The 21,909-nt window shown below is 45.1% G+C and overlaps 1 protein-coding gene across 4 annotated transcripts in view; it reads right to left on the bottom strand.

Moving 5' to 3' along the window:
• LOC140740153 (cdc42-interacting protein 4 homolog) overlaps positions 1 to 21,909 on the bottom strand; it is a 170,874-nt gene that overhangs the window by 51,718 nt on the left and 97,247 nt on the right. For 3 of the 4 annotated variants that reach the window (XM_073069118.1, XM_073069119.1, XM_073069121.1), the window contains exons 3-8: positions 18,759 to 18,815; positions 15,701 to 15,848; positions 12,148 to 12,210; positions 8,501 to 8,605; positions 6,272 to 6,400; positions 4,063 to 4,209 (exon numbers count right to left, since the gene is read on the bottom strand). In XM_073069118.1, the coding sequence (XP_072925219.1) occupies positions 4,063 to 4,209; positions 6,272 to 6,400; positions 8,501 to 8,605; positions 12,148 to 12,210; positions 15,701 to 15,848; positions 18,759 to 18,815 (649 nt within the window). Of the gene's footprint in view, positions 1 to 4,062; positions 4,210 to 6,271; positions 6,401 to 8,500; positions 8,606 to 12,147; positions 12,211 to 15,700; positions 15,849 to 18,011; positions 18,030 to 18,758; positions 18,816 to 21,909 lie in introns of those variants that run through there. The other variant, XM_073069120.1, reaches the window with a different exon arrangement.

Here is a 21,909-nt window from a genome sequence, read left to right as displayed (position 1 = left end):
TTGGACCAGTCAGAGTGTAGACACAGATACACGAGGCTGGGGTGGGCAGAACCATGAAACAATGTTGGTTGCAGCCCAGGATGAGAACCAGGAAGAAGGTGACCTTGAGCCAATGGGATTGAGATTGACCAACTGAACTGATAAGGAACACGAGAAGAGTCAGGAGCTCCAAATACGCAGGGGTGGTAACTCTCCAGCAGCCAGAGACCAACCATCACGAGTAAGGAGGACCCCACGGACACGTGGAGATCGGGAGCACGAGGAATGCCTCGCCCGCGAAGGCTCCTTTCCCAGGTAATACCATTTCTCTTCATTGACTGTTCACGGGGTGGGTAGGGTTTGTAGTGGGCTTCCCACAGGTGGTTAGCTTGTGAAACCACGGGCTTTTTAGATGAGACAATAGAAGTTAATTACTGGTAAATACAGATTCTCTGTGCCTCACTGATCATTATTACAAGGGGTGATTCCTGTAACAGGTGTGATGAGGCCACTCTCAGGCTGGAAGAGTAACACTTGGTATTCCATTTGGGTAGCCTCCAACCTGACGTTCCTCCAGCATTCCTTACGTGTCACTCTGGATTGTCAGCATCCACAGCATCTCGCATTTACAGGTGATTTGTTTCAATCACATTGTCTAAATCTTTGACAGGATAATCCCAAACTCTGCAGAATGGATCTATAGGATCTTTTACGTTCAATATGGAGGGCAGACAGAGTTATCCTCAGCAACACACACAAAATGCTCGAGGAACTCAGCAGGTCAGACAGCATCTATGGAGGATCAGTCAACGTTTTGGTCCGAAACCCTTCATCAGGACTGGAAGGGAAGGGGACTGAAGACAAATAAGGTTGCGGGGGAGGAGAAGGAATATAAGCTGGTAGGTGAGAGGTGAAACCAGGTGAGGTAGAAGATGGGTGATTGGGGGGGGGGGGGGGATGAAATAAGAAGCACGGAGATGAAGCTGGCAGTGCTCAGTTCTGGTCACCTCACTACAGAAGGGACGTGGAAACTATAGAAAGGGTACAGAGGAGATTTACAAAGATGTTGCCTGGATTGGAGAGCATGCCTTATGAGAATAGGTTGAGTGAACTTGGCCTTTTCTTCTTGGAGTGACAGAGGATGAGAGGTAACCTGATAGAGCTGTACAAGATAATGAGAGGCATCGATCATGTGGATAGCCAGAGGCTTTTCCCCAGGGCTGAAATGGCTAGCATGAGAAGACATAGTTTTAAGGTGCTTGGAATAAGTACAGAGGAGATGTCAGGGGTAAATTTTTTTACGCGGAGTGGTGAGTGCGTGGAATGGGCTGCCGGCGACAGTGGTGGAGGCAGATACGATAGGGTCTTTTAAGAGACTCCTGGGTGGCTACATGGAACTTAGAAAAACAGAGGGCTATGGGTAAAGCCTGGGTAGTTCTAAGGTAGGGACATGTTTGGCACAGCTTTGTGGGCCAAAGGGCCTGTATTGTGCTATAGGTTTTCTATCTTTCTATGATAGGTGGAAGAGGTGAAAGAACTGAAGGAGGAAAAATCTGATAGGAGAGGAGAAAGGACCATGGGAGAAAAGAAAGGAGTTGGGGGTACCAAAGGGAGGTGATAGGTAGATGAAGATAAAAGAAGGAGTAAAATAGGAGACAGAATAGGGAATGGAAGAAGAGAAAAGGAGGAGTTCGTAAAAATTATGAGAAGTTGATGAAATTAATGTTCATGCCATCAGGTTGGAGGCTACCCAGATGGAATAAGAGGCGCTGCTCCTCTAAAACGAGAAAGGCCATGGACCAACACTTAGTTATGAAGTACTGAATTGGCATGATCATCACCAGAGCTATTCTGATTTCCAGTGCTGTCTGCGTGTGGGTTTACCCCTCGTTAAAATGGAAAGAGTGCAGAGAAAATTTAAGAGGAAGCTGCCAGGATGTGAAGGCCTGAGTAACAAGGAGAGATTAGGAAGGCCAGGACTTTATTCCTTGGAACGCAAGAGACTGAGGGGTGACCTCATAAACGTGTATGCAATCATGAGGGGCGTGGTTCAGATGAATTACACATTCTCTCCAGGGTTAGAATAGGTTCCTATTAAATATCTCCCCTCTCACCTTAAACCAAAAGAGATTGAATCTCTCTTTCAGGTGGGAAGAGAGAGGCTTAATAGGAACCTGAGAGGCAACTTTTTCACCCGGAGAGTGTTCAGTGTTATGACCTCGGCCCCCTCCTTTGTGAGAATCGCAAGAACCCTAGTCAAGGGGGGGTCAACTGACCCAAGAGGGGGAGAGACGTGCTGAATAGACACAGGAAATGGGAGAGAGAGAGGGAGACGTGCGGAAGACCACGTTCTCCCGAGAAGCAGAATAAAGGCGACATTGACTAGTGTCTCATGGAGACCACGTGAAAAGCCCTCGGGCAAAGTGGGCTGGTTGAGAGAGAGATCGCATCACCTGCAACCTGATTGACACCTGCGATCCCGTGAAGAAGTATAAAGGAGGGTCTGAGGGGGGGACAACCCTCAGACGCACCAAGGAGACACCAAGGAAGCACGATACCGATTCCCGTGGGAGCGGGAAGCCATTTTGAAGGAAGCCACGTGCGTTAGATTCCGAATTTTGAATCTGTGGCTGGAACCAATGGAAGACCGCTTTTAACTAACAACGGGGAAGCCTGCTCCCCTGATTCCAAGGATTTGCTCTGTAAAGACAACGGGCAAGTGTTTATCTTTTCTCAACCATCTCTCTCTCTCCACAACGTGAAACCCCAGCGGTTCCCAAAAGGGAAAAGCCTGCAAACTTCTGAGTGACTCTTTATATTTCAATTGGACTCAGTATTATCCCCTAGACAACTATAGAGCTTATTTCTGATTGATTATTATTACACCGGTGTTTTAGATTGAGTTTTGACGATGTATATGATCTGAATGTTTTGTATTAACCATACGTTTGTGCCCCTTTTTGAATAAAACGTTTGAAAATAGTAGCATCCGACTCAGCTGATCCCGCTATCTTTGCTGGTAAGTTACCTGGTTACGAGGGTACGTAACATCAGTAAATGGCATGAATACGGATAGGAAAGGCTTAGAGGGATATGGGCCAAATGGGACTAGTTTAGATGAAAATCCTAGTTGGCAGGACCCTGGCAACATCCTCTTTAATTTTCTCTGTACTGTTTCCGTTCTACTGAGGTGGAAATCTATATGCAAACTCCAAGCAGAAATCAGAACTGCTCTGGTGATTATAATGACAATTCCAAAATCAAACCACATAAGAAATACTCCCTAATTCTGAAGAGAACGGAGGATCATTCTGCCCATTTTCCAAACTGCATGTAGAAGATCCCATTGATCTATTCTGAGGAGATTATCCTGTCAAATATTTGCTATTAAGACAATGTGACTGAAACATGTTATCTTTTCACATTGCATTACTTGATGTCCTAACTTTGAGCGTCTTGGTCCCTGTGGGCTGAAGTAGTTGTTTCCCTGCTTGGCTCTATGGATCTCCGGTTGCCTTCCACATCAGAAAGACGTGCAGGCTGGAAGGTTAATTTGCTGCTGTAAATTACATCAAATAGGTAAGAGAGTGGCAGAATCTGGACGGGAAGATGATGGGAAGGTGCGGAGAATAAAGCTGGACTAGTATAAATGGGCGCAGAACCGTTGGGGTGAATGGCCTGTTTTTCTATGATCAAGGATCAAGTTTTTCTTGCCATATACACTTACATGCATTAGGAATTTGCTGTGGTGTGCTAGTATGATTTGCAACAAAGAACAACAACATTCAACAGTTACAAAGAATAAATAATTATATAAAAATAAGTGAGGTTAAAGTGCGGATCTGGAATAAGATGTGCATAAATACATAAATACCAGCACGTACTTACAAGGCAAACAGCATTATAAAGAGTGTTTTCAAGTGTGTACAGTGCAGGAAGTCATTGATAAAGTGGGGTGGGGCCCAAATAGAATGGTTAATCAGATTTTGCTTTAATAACGCCATAACACTTTCCAGAAGAGAGCTTATGAAAAAGGCATTTGCAGGGTGAGTAACGTGTGCAACGATTAATGATCCTACGTACACCACTTTCATTCACAGACTCCGCAGCTTTCGTCATCTCGTCCAGACACTTCCCAATGATGGGCATGACCTTCTGTTCCGTGTCCGCAAACATCTTGTACGCCTCGCAGAGTTTCCGTGTCCGCCGCTCATCCATGTCTTGCAGCTTCTGCAGAAACAACACCAGGTGGATGGCTGGTCAAGAAAATGGCCGCAGGTACACCAGAAGATGCCCAGGCCTCACAGTACACATAAATGTTAGGGCCCCTCAAGTACGCGAGCTCAGAACATAAGAATATAGATGCTTGGCATGACTGTCAACGTTACATAAGCTTTCCAGGATTGAAAATCAATCTCCATACAAGCTGCAAGTTGAACTGGCAGAGAATAATCACAAGGCATTGATTATAAGAGCTGGTAGATAGAACACAGTACAGGCCCTTCAGCCCACAATGTTATGCTGACCTTTTAACCTACTCTAAGATCAGTCTAATCTGCTCCTCCTACAGAGCCCTCCACTTTTCTATCATCCACATGCCTATGTTCCTTATATATGTGTCTCTACCACCACACTGGCAGGGTATTCCATGCACCCAATACTCTAAGAAACTTACCTCTGTCATCCCCCTCTATACTTTGCTCCAATCACCTTAAAATTATGCCTCCTCATATTACCCATTTCCGCCCTGAGAAAAAGTATCTGGCTATCCACACGTTCTATGCCTCTTATCTTCTTTTACACCTCTATCAAATTACCTCCCATCTAGTTGTTGGTTAGGAAGGCACCTGGTCTTTGTGACTTTTATAAATCACTTGGATGAGGAAGTGGAAGAGTGAGTAAGGAATCGGAATTAGAGTCAATATCACTGGCATATGACGTGAAATTTGTTGTTCTGTGGCAGCAGTACATTGCAATACATAATAATAAAAATCTATAAATTACAATAAAAACATATTTTAAAAATAAAATTAAGCGAGTCGTGCAAGAAGAGAACAAAACAAAAGAAAAAAGTTTAGAGATGATGCAGAGGAGATTTACCAGGATGCTGCCTGGATTGGGGAGCATGTCCTATGAGGACAGGTTGACTGAGCTAGGCCTCTTCTCTTCGGAGTGAAGAGGATGAGAGGCGACTAGATATAGGAGTACAAGATGATCAGAGACATAGATTGAGTGGATAACCAGAAACTTTTTACAGGGCATAATTGTTAATATCAGGGGGTATAATTTGAGGGTGATTGGAGGAATGTACGGGGGGGGGGGGGGTCAGAAGTATTTTTTACTTTTTTTGGGGGTTCTTTACACAAGTGATGGGTGTGTGGAATGCCCTGCCAGAAGTGATGATACAGGTAGATACATAAGGGACTTTAAAAAAAACTTAGACACATAGATGATAGAAAAATGGAGGGCTATGTAGGAGGGAAGGGTTAGATTGATCTTAGAGTAGGCTGGAAGGGCCTCTACTGTGCTGTAACATAGCCCAGAGAAGCTGCAGAAAAGAAACATGAGGATGTTATTGAATTGGAAGACTTGTTCTGTCAGGAGAGCCTGGCCGGGCAGATAAGGTAGATAGCTAGAGACTGTTTCCCATGGTAGGCATATCTAAAGTTAGAGGGTGTAGGTTTAAGGTGAGAGGGAAGAGGTTTAAGGGGGGGGGGGTCTGAGGAGTATATTTTTCTTTTACACAAAGAGTAGCTGGTACTTGGAATGAGCTGCCAGGTAATATGAAGGAGATGGCAAGAACAGTAACAACATTTAAAAGGCATCTGGACAGGTACTTGAATGAACAGGGCACAGAGGGATATGGAATTAAATCAGGCAAGTCAGATTAGTATAGATAGGCATGGCCGCAACCTTTATTCCCTCCCTACTTGTCCACAAGACCCTCAAGTTTTGCCTCGACTCTGTTTACTGAATGCTCTGCAGCCCAATCCGATCTGAATTCTCAGCTGGAAACCAATTCTGAAGATTTCACAACAAACTTGGAAGATTTGACATAGGATTTAATGCATTCACTTCCCTATCTGGTCTACCTACAAATAAAGTGAATCCAGGATCACCATCCACTACATTGTAACCTAGCACTTCAGATACCAAAACCTACATTCCAAGCATATCTCGTTCAAGTGTTTTTCCCTTACTAATGTCAACCTGACAGTTACCCATTGCTCAGTTTGCCCACCCTCACCCCCCCCCCCCCCCCGCACCCAAAACTCTAATTTGTCAAACTCACATTGAAAACGTTGGGCATTTCCACAAAGTAAAACTCGTTTTGGTCCTTGTTGTACTTCTGCAGCTGAGCAGCATACTCGTTTTTGCTCTCCTCTGCCATGTGGTTGCGCAGGTTCGCTTGCTGTTTTGCCTGAAGAGAGACCAAGGGACATTGTTTGTGCTTTGGTGATGAAGGAACCTCATCCAATCACTCTGTCAGAATTCCAGGTACCTCTGGCTACGTATGCGCAGAGAAGAGCGGTAGGATTAAACACTATTGTTAGTCATGGTACCTGCTGGGCAACTTGCAGTGTGGGAGCTATAAGCGCTACGAAACCTGCGCACTTGAAAGCCCATGCAAGAAGAGAGCGCGCTCCACACACAGGACGCCCAATCGATTCACCACGCAATCAATCACATGTGCCCTGGCCACATTCTGGCAACTGATTAGATAACATTTCATCTCTCTTCACTGCCAAAGTTACAACCAACAACTTTCAGACTAGTAATTAAAGAGGCAGTACTGCTTAGTGTGGGTATCCAGTTGGCTACATGGTTTTTACTATCTTGGTCTATTACATGCCCTAGTGTGGCATTTCCAAGAGTTGATATGTGTAAAGTTATAGGACAGGATGAAAATGGACCTGGTTCTTTTGACAGAGAGGGGCAGAAAGTTAAGTTAACTGGGTTTGGCACAGTAGCATAATGGTTAGTGTGCCGGCTACAAGATCAGGGATCAATTCCCACCACAGTCTGTCTACGTCCTCCTCCCTGTGACCGTGTAGGTTTCCTCCAAGTGCTCTGGTTTCCACCCACGTTCCAAAGGCACACGAGTTGTGGGCATGCTACGTGGGCACCGGAAGCATCATGACAAATGTGGGCTGCCCCCAGCACATCCACAACACAAGCGACACATTTCACCGTATGTGAAATGGGACAAATAAAGTTCATCCTTATAAAGTTATTCTGAAATGATTAAAGAGATGCTGATAAAAATGTCAGAAGCAATTGGGTCTGGATCTTGTCAGATGAAAGGACAGAGGAGACAGAAACATTCATCCCATTTAGAGCCATCTGTGCTGACAATGGCTTTGATTTATCATTGTCACATGTACCGAAATAGAGTGAAAAGCTTATCTTAAATACTGTTGATACAGATAAAACCATAACACCATGTACTGACAGCGACAGAGAAAGTGCAGTGAAGGTAAACAAAAATGAACAAGTTCATAATAGGGTTGAGTGTGAGGTTAACTATTTAGGGAGCTACTTAGAATCAGAATCAGTTTTACTCTCACTGACATAACACTTGATTTTGTTTTTGTTTTGTGGCAGCAATACAGTGCAGGCACAACAAATTACTCTAAGTTACAATAAAATTTTCAGAAGTCTTATAACAGTGGGATAGAAGCTGTCCTTGAGCCTGGTGTCATGTCCTTTCAGGTCTTTTGTATCTTCTGCACAATGGGAAGAGGCAGAGGAGGGAATATCTTGCTGGGGTCTTTGACTATGTTACTATGCCTTACCAAGTCAGTGAGAAGTGCAGTCAGAGTCCATAGTGGGGAGGCTGGTTCTGTCATTTATTGAGCTCTGTCAAAACGACTCATTGACAAAAAGTGGGAAGAAGAGTCAACATGGACAAGCCAAATTTCTTTGGCATATTGGAGGAGAGATTTGGAAGTGGTGCAGCTCTGCAACCCAGCTGCGATGCTGACCAGGGCTGCTGTCTCTGAGGACACCCCAAAGTCAAGGTCTTTGTGAACTGCCTCTAGTGTGTAGTTGACTGGTAGAATCTGGGTGGAACAGATAAGAATGAAGAACAAATAATAAAATGGGATTAGTATACGAATAGTATTGGATCGTGGCGAGAACATGGCCGATTGATTGCACGGTGATCAATTTGGCCTCCTACGCATGCAGGGCTCTCCTCTTTGCACAGGCTTTCGAGTGTGCATGTTTTCATTTCGGTGGGCTTGGCCTGTCATCCCACAATGTAACTTGTCCAGCGTGTGCCGTGTCAGCATGACTCAGTAAAAATATATAAACCCTGCAGCTTCGTTATCGCTCTTGCCCTGCGCATACGTAGCGGTATAAATGGAGGATTGACAATTGTACTGAAGGGCTCATTTCAGAGAAACCCACAGGGAGAGAGATCATGGACAGTGAGAGTAACCTAAAAGGCTTTAACGTCCATCAGTCAGCCTGAAGCAACCTAATGGCTCAGTCTGACTGGATTTAGCTTCTCCTTTACCTTTTCCACGTCAGCTTTAGTTGTGTTGATGTCATTGTCGACTTTCTCTGCATTCTGCTGTGCCTTCTCTGCCTCCTTGCAATCTCGCTCAAACCTCCTCTTGGCCTGTGGGGAAAAAAACAGAACATCAGAGCACAGTTTACAATTATCTCTTTGGACAGCTCTGCTTGTAAGACACACAGTCAAGCAGGTTGTGGTTCGAGCTGACCACACATCATCTGCCTCCAATGGAACTCGCACTACCTCAGCTCAGTCCAGTCTTCACCCAGCCGTGGGGATGGAAAGAGAGTGCAGAGCACCCAAAGCCAGGGCAGTAGCCGAGCCGGGAGAGCCACTGGCTCTGACCAGACTCAATTCTAACCCTGAGCACCATCTGCGTGGAGTTTGCACGCTCTCCCTGTGACTATGTGGGTTTACTCCAGGTGCAAGTGTGTGATGACAGGTTAATTGCCCTCTGTAAATCGACCCTAGTGCTTGATGGAGTGATAGTAGTCCTAAACAGGAATATTTGATGGAAATAAAACTGAAGGGAATTCTTTTTCTTCAGAGCTGCATGCAAAGAGTCCCCACTTTAAAACACCATCTTAGAAAGGATCTGGGGGAATGTTGGGAATTATTGTGTACATACTAGGGCAGTTGATGGTCAGCATGGACTCATTAGGCTCAAAGGGTCCATTTCCATGCTGTGCGATCGTGTAGCTGGAAGAACTCAACAGGTCGGCCATTTCTGAATGTAAAGGAAGGGAACCAAAACAGCCAAGGGACTATACGTGGCTGCAGGCAGGTAAATGTGCACAAGGACTAGAACACAGATTGCTTCCCACACTATACAGACCATTCCACTTCCCACTGCACAAAACGGAACACATCAGCTAGTGTAAGTCTCCCAGTGCAGTTGTGCACAAGCCTTGCACTGTTGAAAGTGCTTTGATTGATGTGGACCAGGGGCCTCAGCACTTCACTAGGCTGTGTGTAAAAGATCCTAGCAACACACACAAAATGCTGGTGGAACGCAGCAGGCCAGGCAGCATCTACAGAGAGAAGCGCTGTCGACGTTTCGGGCTGAGACCCTTCGTCAGGACTGGAGAAAAAAATGAGGGAAATCAATCTTGTTTACTTTGCTACAGATTAGGAAGTGATGCTGGCTGTATCGCTGCCCGATCTGGAAACACCAATACCCAAGAATGGAGAAGTCTGCAAGAAATGATGAGTACAGCCCTGTGTCCATCACAGGAAAAGCTCTCACAACCATTGAGCACATCTACAAGAAGCACTGCCACAAGAAAGCAGCATCCATCATCAAGGACCCCCACCATCCAGGCCATCTGCTCTTCTCGCTGCTGCCATCAGGAAGGAGGTACAGGAGCCTTCGGTCCCACGCCACCAGGTTCAGAAGCAGTTATTACCTTTCATCCACTAGGCTCCAGAACCAGCGTGGATAATTTCACTGAACTGATTCCACAGCCTATGGACTCACTTTCAAGGACTCTAATCGCATGCTCCCAATAATTTATTTATTATTACGTATTTCTGTGAATTTGCACAGTTTGTCTTCTTATTCGCATTGGCTGTTTCTCATTCTTTGCGTCCAGTTTTTCATTAGTTCTATTATATTTTTTTGTTCTGTGAATGCCTGCACGGAAATGAACCTCAGGGTTGTACACGATGACATAAATGTACTTTGAGAATAAATTTACTTTGAAATTTGAAACGCTGCCTGACCTATAAGGCCATAAGACACAGGAACAGAATTCAGTCCACTGAGTCTGCTACACCATTCGGTCGTGCCTGATAATATCTTCCCTCTCAATCCCACTCTCCCGCCTTCTCCCTGTAACTTTTGACACCTTTGCTAATCAAGAACCAAGCAACCTCTACTTTAAATATACCCGCTGGGTATTTCCAGCATTTTCTACTGTATTTCCATTATCTTCAGTGCCCGGCCAACACTTATATATCGAATGATAAAAGAGTGATTACAACTTCACCGCCTGCAACAGGAGGTGCTGTGTGAATGCAGTTTTCTCCTTCCTGGTCTGAACAGTGCACTGAGCCACCAAGCTCTGCGCCAGTGCGCCACCACACTATTTCACCAGCCCAAGAAAAAGGCCCATATTCCTATCGAACTTTTCTCAGCCTCAGGACAGCCCAAAGCACAACGGAGAAAATGAAGCAAAGCGCAGTTACTGTGTTAACACGGGAACCGTGGCACCCAACATGATCTGCTTCTGTGCTGGTAACTGAGCAACAGGGAGAACCTCCTCCTTTGCACATCCTGCACACCTCCCTTGCTCTTACCTTGGGTGTTATCTTGAGCTACTTATATCCATCCAAGATCAGATGCGACCTCATTCTATCTTTTGATGTGAAAGCTTCTATAGTTTACAAACTGTGTATCACTTCAGCAGCACAACACAGATAGTGCCAGTCTAAAACAGTTGCTCTTTTATCCACTCCAAAAATAACATTAATTCATTATATATACAATAAATACCAGCAGGCAAAGTCGTTCTCTTTCCACTCACTGCACTAAGCAATGCAAGGCAACCCCCTACATTATCTTGACACCAGTAATATTTTATCCTTAAGCAATGCATCAGTGAAATGTTTTAGCGACTGTTACACACTGGGCCCAGTCGTTCAATGTCTAGTAGAGGCAGCAGGACTCTGGAGTGTTGTCCTTCCCCACAGCATCCTGGTGATGACTGGCATTAAAGTGAGGCGTAAAACATCACCCTACAACATTTACAAACAGCGGTCGGGTGGAGGGAGAGGGCAGTCTCTTCCAGCTCCACCTCCAGGGAAATCAACTCTGCTCCACGTGTTGCCTGAACTATCAGACTACAAGACACAGGAGCAGCGTCAAGCTGTTCATCTGACAGGGCTGGTCCGCAGTTTGTTTATGCCCCAGTTATCTTCCCTTTCAATCCCACTCTCCTGTCATCTCCCTATAACCTTTGACACCCTCATTAATCAAGAACCTATTAACCAACACTTTAAATATACCCACTGGATACTTCCAGCATCTCTTGTTGTATTTCCAATTTCCCTCATCTGCACACCAAGCTCCAGCATGTCTCTCTGCCCCCACCAACCCCCGTACACACTCACGCACCTCAGCCAGCAGCATGGGCATCTCCTTGAACAAGTTTTGGCCAGACCCAAGTGTAGCTTTAACCAAGTCGGCAATGTTAATTCTGGAGTTGGGTTTGAGCCCTCAGCATTCTGGGTAAGGCCAGGCACAGATCTACAGCTAATTCTTTGTAGTGATTAGATAACCTGGATGAAGCCGCATTTCAAAGACTCAGCCTCACAGTTAGGTTCTGACCACACTCCTTGAACTAAGACAAGACTGTACAGTCACCGCACGTCTGCTGAGGATGGAATATCTTGGAGACTTCTCCTTACAGTATGAACAAGGGATTTATCAAGCGTATTCCACAATAAACGTGACCAGTTTTACTCTTGATTGCTTCAATGTACAGGTGACAAATAAAGCTGATGTAAGAATGTAGTAGAGCTAATCTTAAAGTCTCGACCTACTGTGTGTTTCGGGCATTTTCTGTTTTTATTTCAGGTTTTCTGTACCAGCAGTTCTTTTGAAAAAAAGGAAGTGAATTTCTTCGCAGTTACTCTGGTAAACTTACATTATCCAACTGTTTGAAGCTGACTTCCAGGTTCTGCTGGGCTTTTCTTCCTTCTAGAAGGTGCTAGAAGAGAGAGAAAACAAGAAGCATAAAGGTATGGCCAAGAATTCACAGCACGTATAGATTAAAACAGGAGGAAAACTTGATAAGGCCAGGCTAGGGGGCACACATTTAATGAATAAACTTCAGGCTGCTCTATTAACATTATTTCAATTCCATTCCATTGTAAAAGGTTAAAGCAACTGGATGGATCAATATGGCTATGCCTTTGTCCCCCAGCTGTGAGAGCTGACAACAAGTTCTGTCCACTGAGTCCACTCTCTGCAAAATCGCTTCCTTCCACATTCAAGGTCATACATTACTGTCAGGTCAACAGAAAAGGTCACTGGCTGCAGTCTGCCGTTACTGCAGGTCTTGTACATGTCCAGAACAAAAAAAAAGAGGACAGGGGGAAAAAAAATCACTCCCCACCCTGCAAACTGCTTTTTCCAAAAGCTCCCTTCTGGAAAGGAAAACTTCATGCCATCTTATAAGTTTCCTCCTGCAGACAGTCAATCTGATCAACCATTCTAGTTAACCTCCCTACACCTATTACACCACTCCCTCCCCCCCCCATCACTGCACTGTAAACACTTTAAACCACTTCTTATAATGCTGTTTAATCATAAATACATGCTGGGATTTATGTATTTATGCACATTTTTCCCATATCCATACATTAATCTGTAACTTTATTCTCTATATAATTCTCTGTAATTGTTAAACGTTGCTTTTTGTCGCATGTGGCGCCCTGACCAATACACCACAGCAAATTCCTAATACATTTAAGTATATATGGCAGATAAAGTTCATTTTTGATCCTTGAAATTACTACAAGTTGAGTATCCAAAATTTACCCAAAATTTCAAAAACTGAAAACTTCCGAAATCTGACTTTTTTTTTTGAGTGTTAACATGACGTCACAAATGGGAAATTCCATGAAGTACTGTTAAGTTCCCAAGTGATGCACAGGTGCCTGCACACCAGACGTTCTGAGAAGTGACCTCACATACGTAATGAACAGAAGTTATAGAAAAACACTGCACAAAGTGAAAAATTAAGATTGCGATGGTGTATTGTTATTCCATTTCATTGCAAAATGAAGGGAATTGTGAATATTCAGCAGGACGGTTGCAGAAACTTAAGAAAAGGCATGGTATCAAATTTTTAAAGATTTGTATTGACAAAGCATGAGAAATTCATTTGTGAGTTTGCCAGGATCATCGCTGATGAAAATCTAACACTGAACGGCTACATCAATACGTCTGTGTAAGATCACGGCTGCTTACCAGGAGCACATAAATAAATTCAAAAGTTGGAAATTATGGTGATCCCAATCTATCTCATTATACATTTCAAAATCTGAAATATGAAACACCTCCAGCCCCAGGACATTTCGGATAAGGGGTACTCAGCCTGTACTAAACACACAAGGATGGACTGTCCCTGATCCTTAAGCCGATCTATATCCCCGGATCCATGGTTCACCGTCACTACACAGTTTGCAACAGAGTTTGCTCAAAGGCCAACAGGGGAATTCACTCCCTGAACCTCCATTACACACCTCCCCCTTCACAATACCCCTCCAAACCTGCCTTTTTGATCAAGCTACTGGTCACATTCCCTTTCATCTCAAGAAATTAAGAACAGAAAAACGCTAAAACACTATTCAGGCACCACGTAACGTTAACGGCAGCAGTGCTGCTGTTTCAGATCAGCGACCCTTTGTCAGAACCATCCTGAGGATTGATCTTCCTGATAAATTGTTAACTGTTTCTCTCTCCACAGACGCTGCCTGACCTGCGGGATGTTTCCAGCATTTTCTATTTTTATTTCAGGCTTCCAGTTACTTCTTATTTTCATCTACCATCTCTAATGTGGCTCATTGCCTTTCTTATGTGGCTAATATGAGGACACATTATTTTAAGGTGATTGGAGAAAAAGTATTGGTGGGGGGGGGGGGGGGGGGGAATGTCAAGGACAAGTTTTTTTTATACAGGCAGTTCCCGGGTTATGTACGAGTTCCATTCCTGAGTCCATCTTTAAGTCGGATTTGTATGTAAGTCGGAACAAGTACATCTGGTATTATTTAGCAACAGTTAGTCAAACGTTTGTCTTAGTATATAGTATATAATTTACCTTTCTATGCATATAAAACACTTAAGAAACGTATGTATTCCAATAATTAAACCACTGCGTTGCTTAGTAATAATTGTAGCTTTCATTGGGGCAGGGCCTTTCACATGCTCCATTATTCTCACTTTATCCTTTAAAATTGTTCCAATCGTTGACCGACTGTAGCCTAATGCTTTTCCAATGACCGATGGCGTTTCACCTCTTTCCAAACGCTTTATTATTTCCACTTTATTTTCAATCGCAATCGCTTCCCATCAATGGAACAGGAACACGGCAGGCAGCGGGTCCCAGGCTCCGCTGGGTCCTAAGGACCTCCGCACTGAATTCCCCGGGTCCTAAAGTCCACCGCACTGAGACAGGTTAAATGGGACAAGTGGGAGCTGTGCTGGGTTTGGGTATTTGATCCTCCACAATATTCTGGAGGGGGCAGTGTTTTTTCTTACGAGGTCGAGTTGTGAGCCCGATATCAACCCGGCATGGGAGCGGTCTGTTACTGGATCGAACTCAGGAACCTCCGTTCTCGAGCTCGGCACTGATCTCACTGCACCAGCAGCCGATCGGAAAGGGGGGGTGGTGGGGTCAGGGTGAATCTTACTAAGACAATTTTAAGCCAAATACAAAGTTAAACACTCAACGCAGTGTCAACAGGAACGACTTAAAATGGCGGAAGGCATCACGATCCGACTTAAAATGACAATCGGCATCGCGATCTGACTTAAAATGGCAGATGACGTTCTCCTTCCTCGGATCATAAGTACGAGTTGTCCATAATTCGGACTTTCGTAACTCGGGGACTACCTGTACAAAGAATGGCGGGTACATGGAACGCACTACCAGGATTGGCAGTAGAAGCAGATACATTAAGGACATTTAAGGGACTCTTAGATTAGACACACGGATGATAGAAAAATGTAGGAGGGAAGGGTTAAGTTGATTTTGAATATGTTAAAAGCACACCACTTCGACCGCTGCCTGTAAGAAATTTGTAAGTTCGCCCTATAACTGCTTGAGTTTCCTCCGGTGCTCTGGTTTCCTCCCACAGTCCAAAGACTCACCATTTGGTAGGTTAATTGGTCATTGTAAATTGTCCCACAATTCGGCTAGGGTAAAATCGGAGGGCTTATGGAATGCTAAATAAATAAATAAACACCATGGCCAAAGGGCCTGTATTGTGCGGTGGTGTTCCATGTTCTATATACACATGCTGACCCTGGGGGAGTTGGCCCTGTAAAATTCTAAATATGAAACCAGAATTACTATTATTTGCCAAAGGTCCATGGTGCATTAGGGAGGAGTAACCAATTGGGAAGATGGATGGCATGGATATTTGGAAGGAGGGTAGAAGGGAGTGGATGAACTTGATGACACTGCACCATACCATCTTGCGTTCCTGCTTATTTTCGTGTAAGTACTTCATGAGTTCAGCAAAGATGTACTGCATCAAATTCTCTGCAATAACCTCCCGCTGCCCCGCGTAGTCATTCAGCTCATTGAGAATGTTAATGAAGGTCTCATACTGGGAAAACCTGCAAGAAGATAAAAGGCATTACAACCAGTCGGATTAGACAACCTGAGCAGGAGGAGAAACTTCAGTCATCCATGCAGAATTTACTTATTCTGAGAATCCTACACAGAGATTTCAATTCTACCCCCTTCCTTTCCAGTCCTGATGAAGGGTCTCGGCACAAAACACCGGCTCTTTATTCCTCTCCATAGATGCTGCCTGACCCGCTGAGTTCCTCCAGCATTTCGTGTGTGTTACTCTGAATTTCCACGATCTGCAGAATCTCTTGTGTTTTCAATTCTACACCCTGGGTTTAAGTTATGAAGAAAGACGATAGGGGCTGCATCTGTTTTCCCCTGGAGCAGAGCAGGTAAGAGGACACACGATTGATTCAGATAAAATTATCCGAGACACCAGAAAGCCTTCCTCCATTTTTAAGATAGATACAACTAGATCTCAGGAAACATACTGAATATTGAAATGCCCAGAAAGAGTGTAGGTGGAGAGGATGTTCCCTATAGTGTGGGAGTCTAGGACCACAGGACACAGCCTCAGAATACAAGTACGCTCCTTTAGAACAAAGACAAGGAGGGATTTCTTCAGCCTGAGGCTGGTGAATCTGTGGAATTCATTGCCACAGACAGCTGTGGAGGCCAAGTCATTGGTTATATTTAAAGCAGAAGTTGATAGGTTCTTGATCAGTAAGGGTGTTAAAGGTTATGAGGAGAAGGCAGAAGAATGAGACTGAGAGGACAAATAATTGAGCCAGACTCGATAGACTGGGCTCTGCTCCTATGTCTTATGGATGCCGTAGAATTATTGTAAAGGGCAACAATCACTCAATCAAGGGAGAAAGAGGGGGCAGATAATGGATAATCAGTGGACTTCGAGGAGAAAAATAATCCACCTAATTAAGTCCACAGAAGTACCTGGGGAAGGCACATGGTGGGAACACGTACACTTCAAATCACTAGACTGCTATTCATCAGATTTACTCAACCACTTTATAGTCGCAAAGGTCAGGGGACATAAGTGGCTCCTATTGACAAGTGATCAACCAGGGTTTGTTCTGACTGCCACTGCCGATCACTGCTCTGAGGGCTAGGTGGCAAAGCACAACTACGGAGTGAAAGACCTGGCTCTGGGCCCAGAAATGACATCATGGAGATATTGTGATTATCAGGTACTTCCTGAAGAACCAGTTTGTGTGTGAGCTAACCTAACACCCTCGCTTGTGTACACACCTCTGCAGACATCTATGGACTTAACATTTGCAGACACACACACACAAACATCCATGCACATGTACACTGGCACACGCACTCTTGCATATGTGCATACATACAAGAATCAGCATACACATAAGCATAAATGTACACGCATTTAACGCAGTCCTGCTGAAGGCTCTCAGCTCGAAATGTCGACTCATTATTTCTTTCCGCAGATGCTGCCTGGTCTGCTGACTTCCTCCAGCAGTGGGGCGTGTTGCTCTGGATTTTCAACATCTGCAGAATCTCTTCTGCTTATGCATTTAACGTTCATGTGCTCAACACAGATAAAACATGCGCACACTTGTTTACACACATTCACAAATCGTGTATATGTTTACAGATACATACACAAAATAATGCACACGCACATTAAAAAACCAAGACTGCAAACACAAGCAACAAAAGGCTGGAGTGTGGAGCAACAGGCAAAGTGCTGGAGGTGATCAGCAGGTCAGACAGCATCTGTAGGGGAAAAGGGACAGACCTCTCTTTCATTTTCTGTCTCCTCCTGATCCGCCCAACCCCATCGCCCTCTTCCTTTCCTGCTCCACCCCACCCTCTCCGTACACAGGTTCCCCTCCCCACCTCCCTCCCTTACTCTGTGCTCTGCCTTCCTCTCCTATCAGATTTTATCATCTTCAGCCTTTTGCCATTCCCACCTAGAATGAGATTGCGATGAACGCAGGTACCTGGGATCCTTGGTGGGTCCGAACTGGGAGGCCTGGACACGGAGCAGGAAACCATGAGGAACAAGCTGGCGATGGAGACAAGTTCCCAAGAAAGATGCTCATCACCTATCCACCTAACACTGCCCAGTTCTTAAATCACTGCCACTTCCCTCAACTGGCTATTGTGCCTCCCCCCCCCCCCCAAAAACACGTGGGTCTACTCATCACCTGCCAACCCCATTATACCTGCTATCTTCTCACACGTTCCAGTCCTGATGAAGGGTCTCAACCGAAAACTGTCCATTTCCCTCCACAGATGCTGCCTGATCCTCTGAGTTTCTCCAAGTTATTAATGTAAATACTTACACATACACGCACTTACAGAGAGCATGCATGTGTGCACTGCTCACATGCCCACACTCCCTCAAACCGCCTAAGGGGAACCTTGGATGTAACTGGAAGGAAAACTTAAGGAAACGAAAGGACGGTCAGCACAGGAGTGACAAGGTGGTCAGTGCAGCCAGCTGTAAACTCGGAATTTGACTCCCATTAAGAAATTTTCCATTAAGAAATTTGCACGTCCTTCCTGTGACCTAGTGGTACGAACCTTAACCTTCCCCGCATTCCAAAAGTATATTGTTAGGGTTAGTGAGTTGTGGGTATGTTATGTCGGCACCGGAAATGTGGCAACAATCATGGGCTGTACAGCACAATGGTCACTGATTTCCCAAGAATGCCTGTATGTGTTCATGTACAGTACATGTGAGAAATTAAAACTAATTTTTATCTTTAACCTGGATGGAGTGGTGATTCCACTGTGGAACTCACAACTTCCTTCCGAATACTCCAAACCCCAGCCCACTGAGAAATATGACCAGGAACGGGCAGGAGCATGAGACATTAAATGCCCCACCTCTCATGGTGTTGGGGGGGGGGTTACTCGCCATCCAATGAGTCCAGCTCTGGAGATTTCACAAACGGACTCTAACTTACTTCAGCTCGGGTTCTTCTTTCATAGCTCGCTTGGGGCTGTATTTCTTCACCAAGGTCCTGAGAAAAGAAAGCAAAATAGTCAGCAGTCCCACTCCCAGAAGGTGAGCCCGCCTCCACGATGGTAAGAAACTCAAATCCAAGCCAGATTTTAAAATCAATATTTTACCATCTGTGCCCTGACTCCCGATGGCCCACAATGGCTTCCTAGCAATTCAAAAAGTTATATTTCCATAGTCATTGAGCATAGAAACAGGAACTTTGGTCCGTGTAGTCCAACCTGGCCTCCTACCTAGTCCTACCCATTGTCACAAGTGAATCTGCACCTACCACTTCTGCTGCCAGCTCGTTCCATACTCGCACTACCCTCTAAGAAGCTCCCCCTTAAATACTTCACCTTTCACCCTAAACATATGACCTCTAGTTGAAGTCTCACGCAACCCAAGGGGCAAAAGCCTACGTGCAGTCACCCTCTCTGAGCCACTCACGATTTTAAATACCTTTGCTTGATAATACCTAATAATAATACCTAATTCTCCTGCGCTCTGGGTGTCTGTATGACTGGGAAGGAGAGAAAAAGAGAGACACCACGTGCATCCTTGAGAAAGAGAGAGAGATGGAAAGAGAGCAGAACAGGGAGGCAGTCGAGTGTTTGGAATTTGCCACATGGAGAAAGGCCGAGGCTAAGTATTTGGTGCATTCGGGACCAGGGCAGAATATTACACTACAGGGGTGGGGGATGGGGAGTGGGGTTAGTGTACAGGAACAAGCAGGAGAGTGGGGTTTAGTCCAAAATTAGATCAGCCGTGATGCAATCGAGCCAGTGCACTTTGAGAGGCTAAGTGGTCTACTGCCAGCTCTCATTGTTCCATTGGTGGGCATGCATTCTCTCTGCTTTCATTCCACCAAACTTTCTGGGCTTTAAACTAAATCTATGACATTCACGGTTTATCTGGGCATTGGCACATATCCAGGTGCACAGTCATTTCTAAACTCGCTGCTCAAGGTAACCAGGCCTATCTGGGATGAAGGAAGTCTAGCAAAAGTTGTGAATTTTCGATTTCTATCAATGTCGGTCTTCTTTACTGTCTTGAAAAGGGAACCGCGATGCAGACAGGGAAGTCAGTTCCTTCAGTTCCCTACGTACTTCTGACAAACAGGATGCAGATGCTTCTGGCAAGCTCAGCAACTATGACCCCCTTAAATGCCCGATTAACTGAACGGATGGATGGTTGGACCAGCCCCGGGGGCTGTAATGGGAACAGGAGGTACGTGTGCTCTAAGGAAAAGTTTCTTGGGGACACAAGAGACTACAGATGCTGGAAGGAGAGAGAGGGGAAAGAATTCGATAGCCAGTCTATAAGAATACCGTCAAAGAGCTGGTGAGCAGCTCACAAACCTGAAGAAGAGGAGAGGAAAACTCTTCCAAAGTCGGCACACCTGAACGTAGGGTTTCAACCCAAAATGATGATGGAAATCTGGCGATCAGCCTGGGATGGATGGAAGCAACTGGAGCTCAGGATGGGGAGGCTGGTGGTGATGGAATGAGGAATAAAGAGCAGGTGTTTCAGGCTGAGACCCTTCAGCAATTCCTAAAGCATTTTGTGTTACTGCACCCCACACTATTCCCCATCCCTGTTCAAGTTCGCAGTAAGAAATGGGAACTGGATCAGACTATTCGGCCCCTCGAGCATGCTGTACCACTCAATAAGACCTGTTCATTTTCTTACACCACCTTCAGACCCGATTCCTCTGGTAAGGAGAAATATATCAATCTTGCTGTGGACTACCTTCAATGACTGAGCCTCAATATCCCTCTGGGACTGAGAATTCCAAAGATTTAGTACCTGTTGATTGAAGGGATTGCTCCACATCTCACACTCAGGCAACCCCTGGACTTACAGGGACCTTCAACTGGATGACATCCGGAGTGGATCCAGGCTACGGGGGAGGAGCCCAGTGATAGCTACTAACGACACATTGGGTTGGGGATCAAAACCAGTCACATTATTGGGTCCAGAGTCCTACACCTCCCCCCACCCCCATCCTGAGCTCCAATTGCTCCCATCCAGCCCAGATAAATTTCTGATCCAAGATTGTACAGCATTCCGATATTGACAAGCCCACGGCCTTCCTGGGAAAAGCAGACCATTTACTTTTCACTCACATCTCTGAACAACATCCAGCCTCCTCAGTTTTAAGTCAAGCCTTTAACTTCCTACCCTTGAAAAGTTCCTGGAACTGCTTGAGCCCTCCTAAGTGTACAAACTAACTCAGAACATCTCAAATCCACTTCCTCCTTCATGCTTTAGATAGCTGCTGAGTAATCCTGTCAATACGACGCAAGGTCTAAAAGCTTTCTGGAAACTCAGGGGATCCAGCAAAGTGGGGACAGCGCAGGGCACTGATGCGGGACACGGCCGTCAGCACGGCGTGGGGCACAGATGTTCAGACAGCACAGGAAAACTAAAGAGGAGGCAGACCAGCATTATCTGCATGAACAATAGGGGGGGGGGGGGGGGGAGCAGGTCTGAATTGCCATATGGCCTGAACTACCTGCTCAGAGTACCCATGATGCAATGTGTCATTAATCGCTATGCCGGCAGTGTAACCTCACCACTCACAACAGTCACTGATGCTAGAAACAATTTACAAATAGATATCCTTGTCCACTTGTCTTGCCAGTGAACACTTTCAGCCATCACTCTCGAGCAGAGTGTGCCAATCTGGGGGTCCTCAGACCCCCTTGCTTACTGGCATTTGCCCATGGCATAAAAAAAGTTGGGAACTCCTTCTCTAGAGGGATAAGCAAGCTGACAACTCACAAAGACCACCTAATAATCACAAAACTCAAGTTATTTGGGGATGACGAGAGAAGTTCCGGTTGTGTAAGACATTCATTTTGAACACCCTTGCTTATTTCTTTAAGAAACACTGTAGATGAGAGAGAACAATTCGCATTTCAATCAGGTAATAAGGGCGGAGGTGTTGAGAAACCAGTAGTGTGGGAGATCTTGAGCTAGGCCAGAAACCTGTGCCTCTCTGGTCTCTGAAGTTGGACTTCAAAGTCGGAGTTGAGTTTATAGTCACGTGCACAAGCATATGTAAGCACAGGTGCAATTAAGAATCGACTTGCAGCTTCACACATCGACTT

Source organism: Hemitrygon akajei, chromosome 16 (assembly GCF_048418815.1).
Source record: "Hemitrygon akajei chromosome 16, sHemAka1.3, whole genome shotgun sequence".
NCBI classification, from domain to species: domain Eukaryota; kingdom Metazoa; phylum Chordata; class Chondrichthyes; order Myliobatiformes; family Dasyatidae; genus Hemitrygon; species Hemitrygon akajei.
This window is presented reverse-complemented; position numbering and strand designations above follow the sequence as displayed.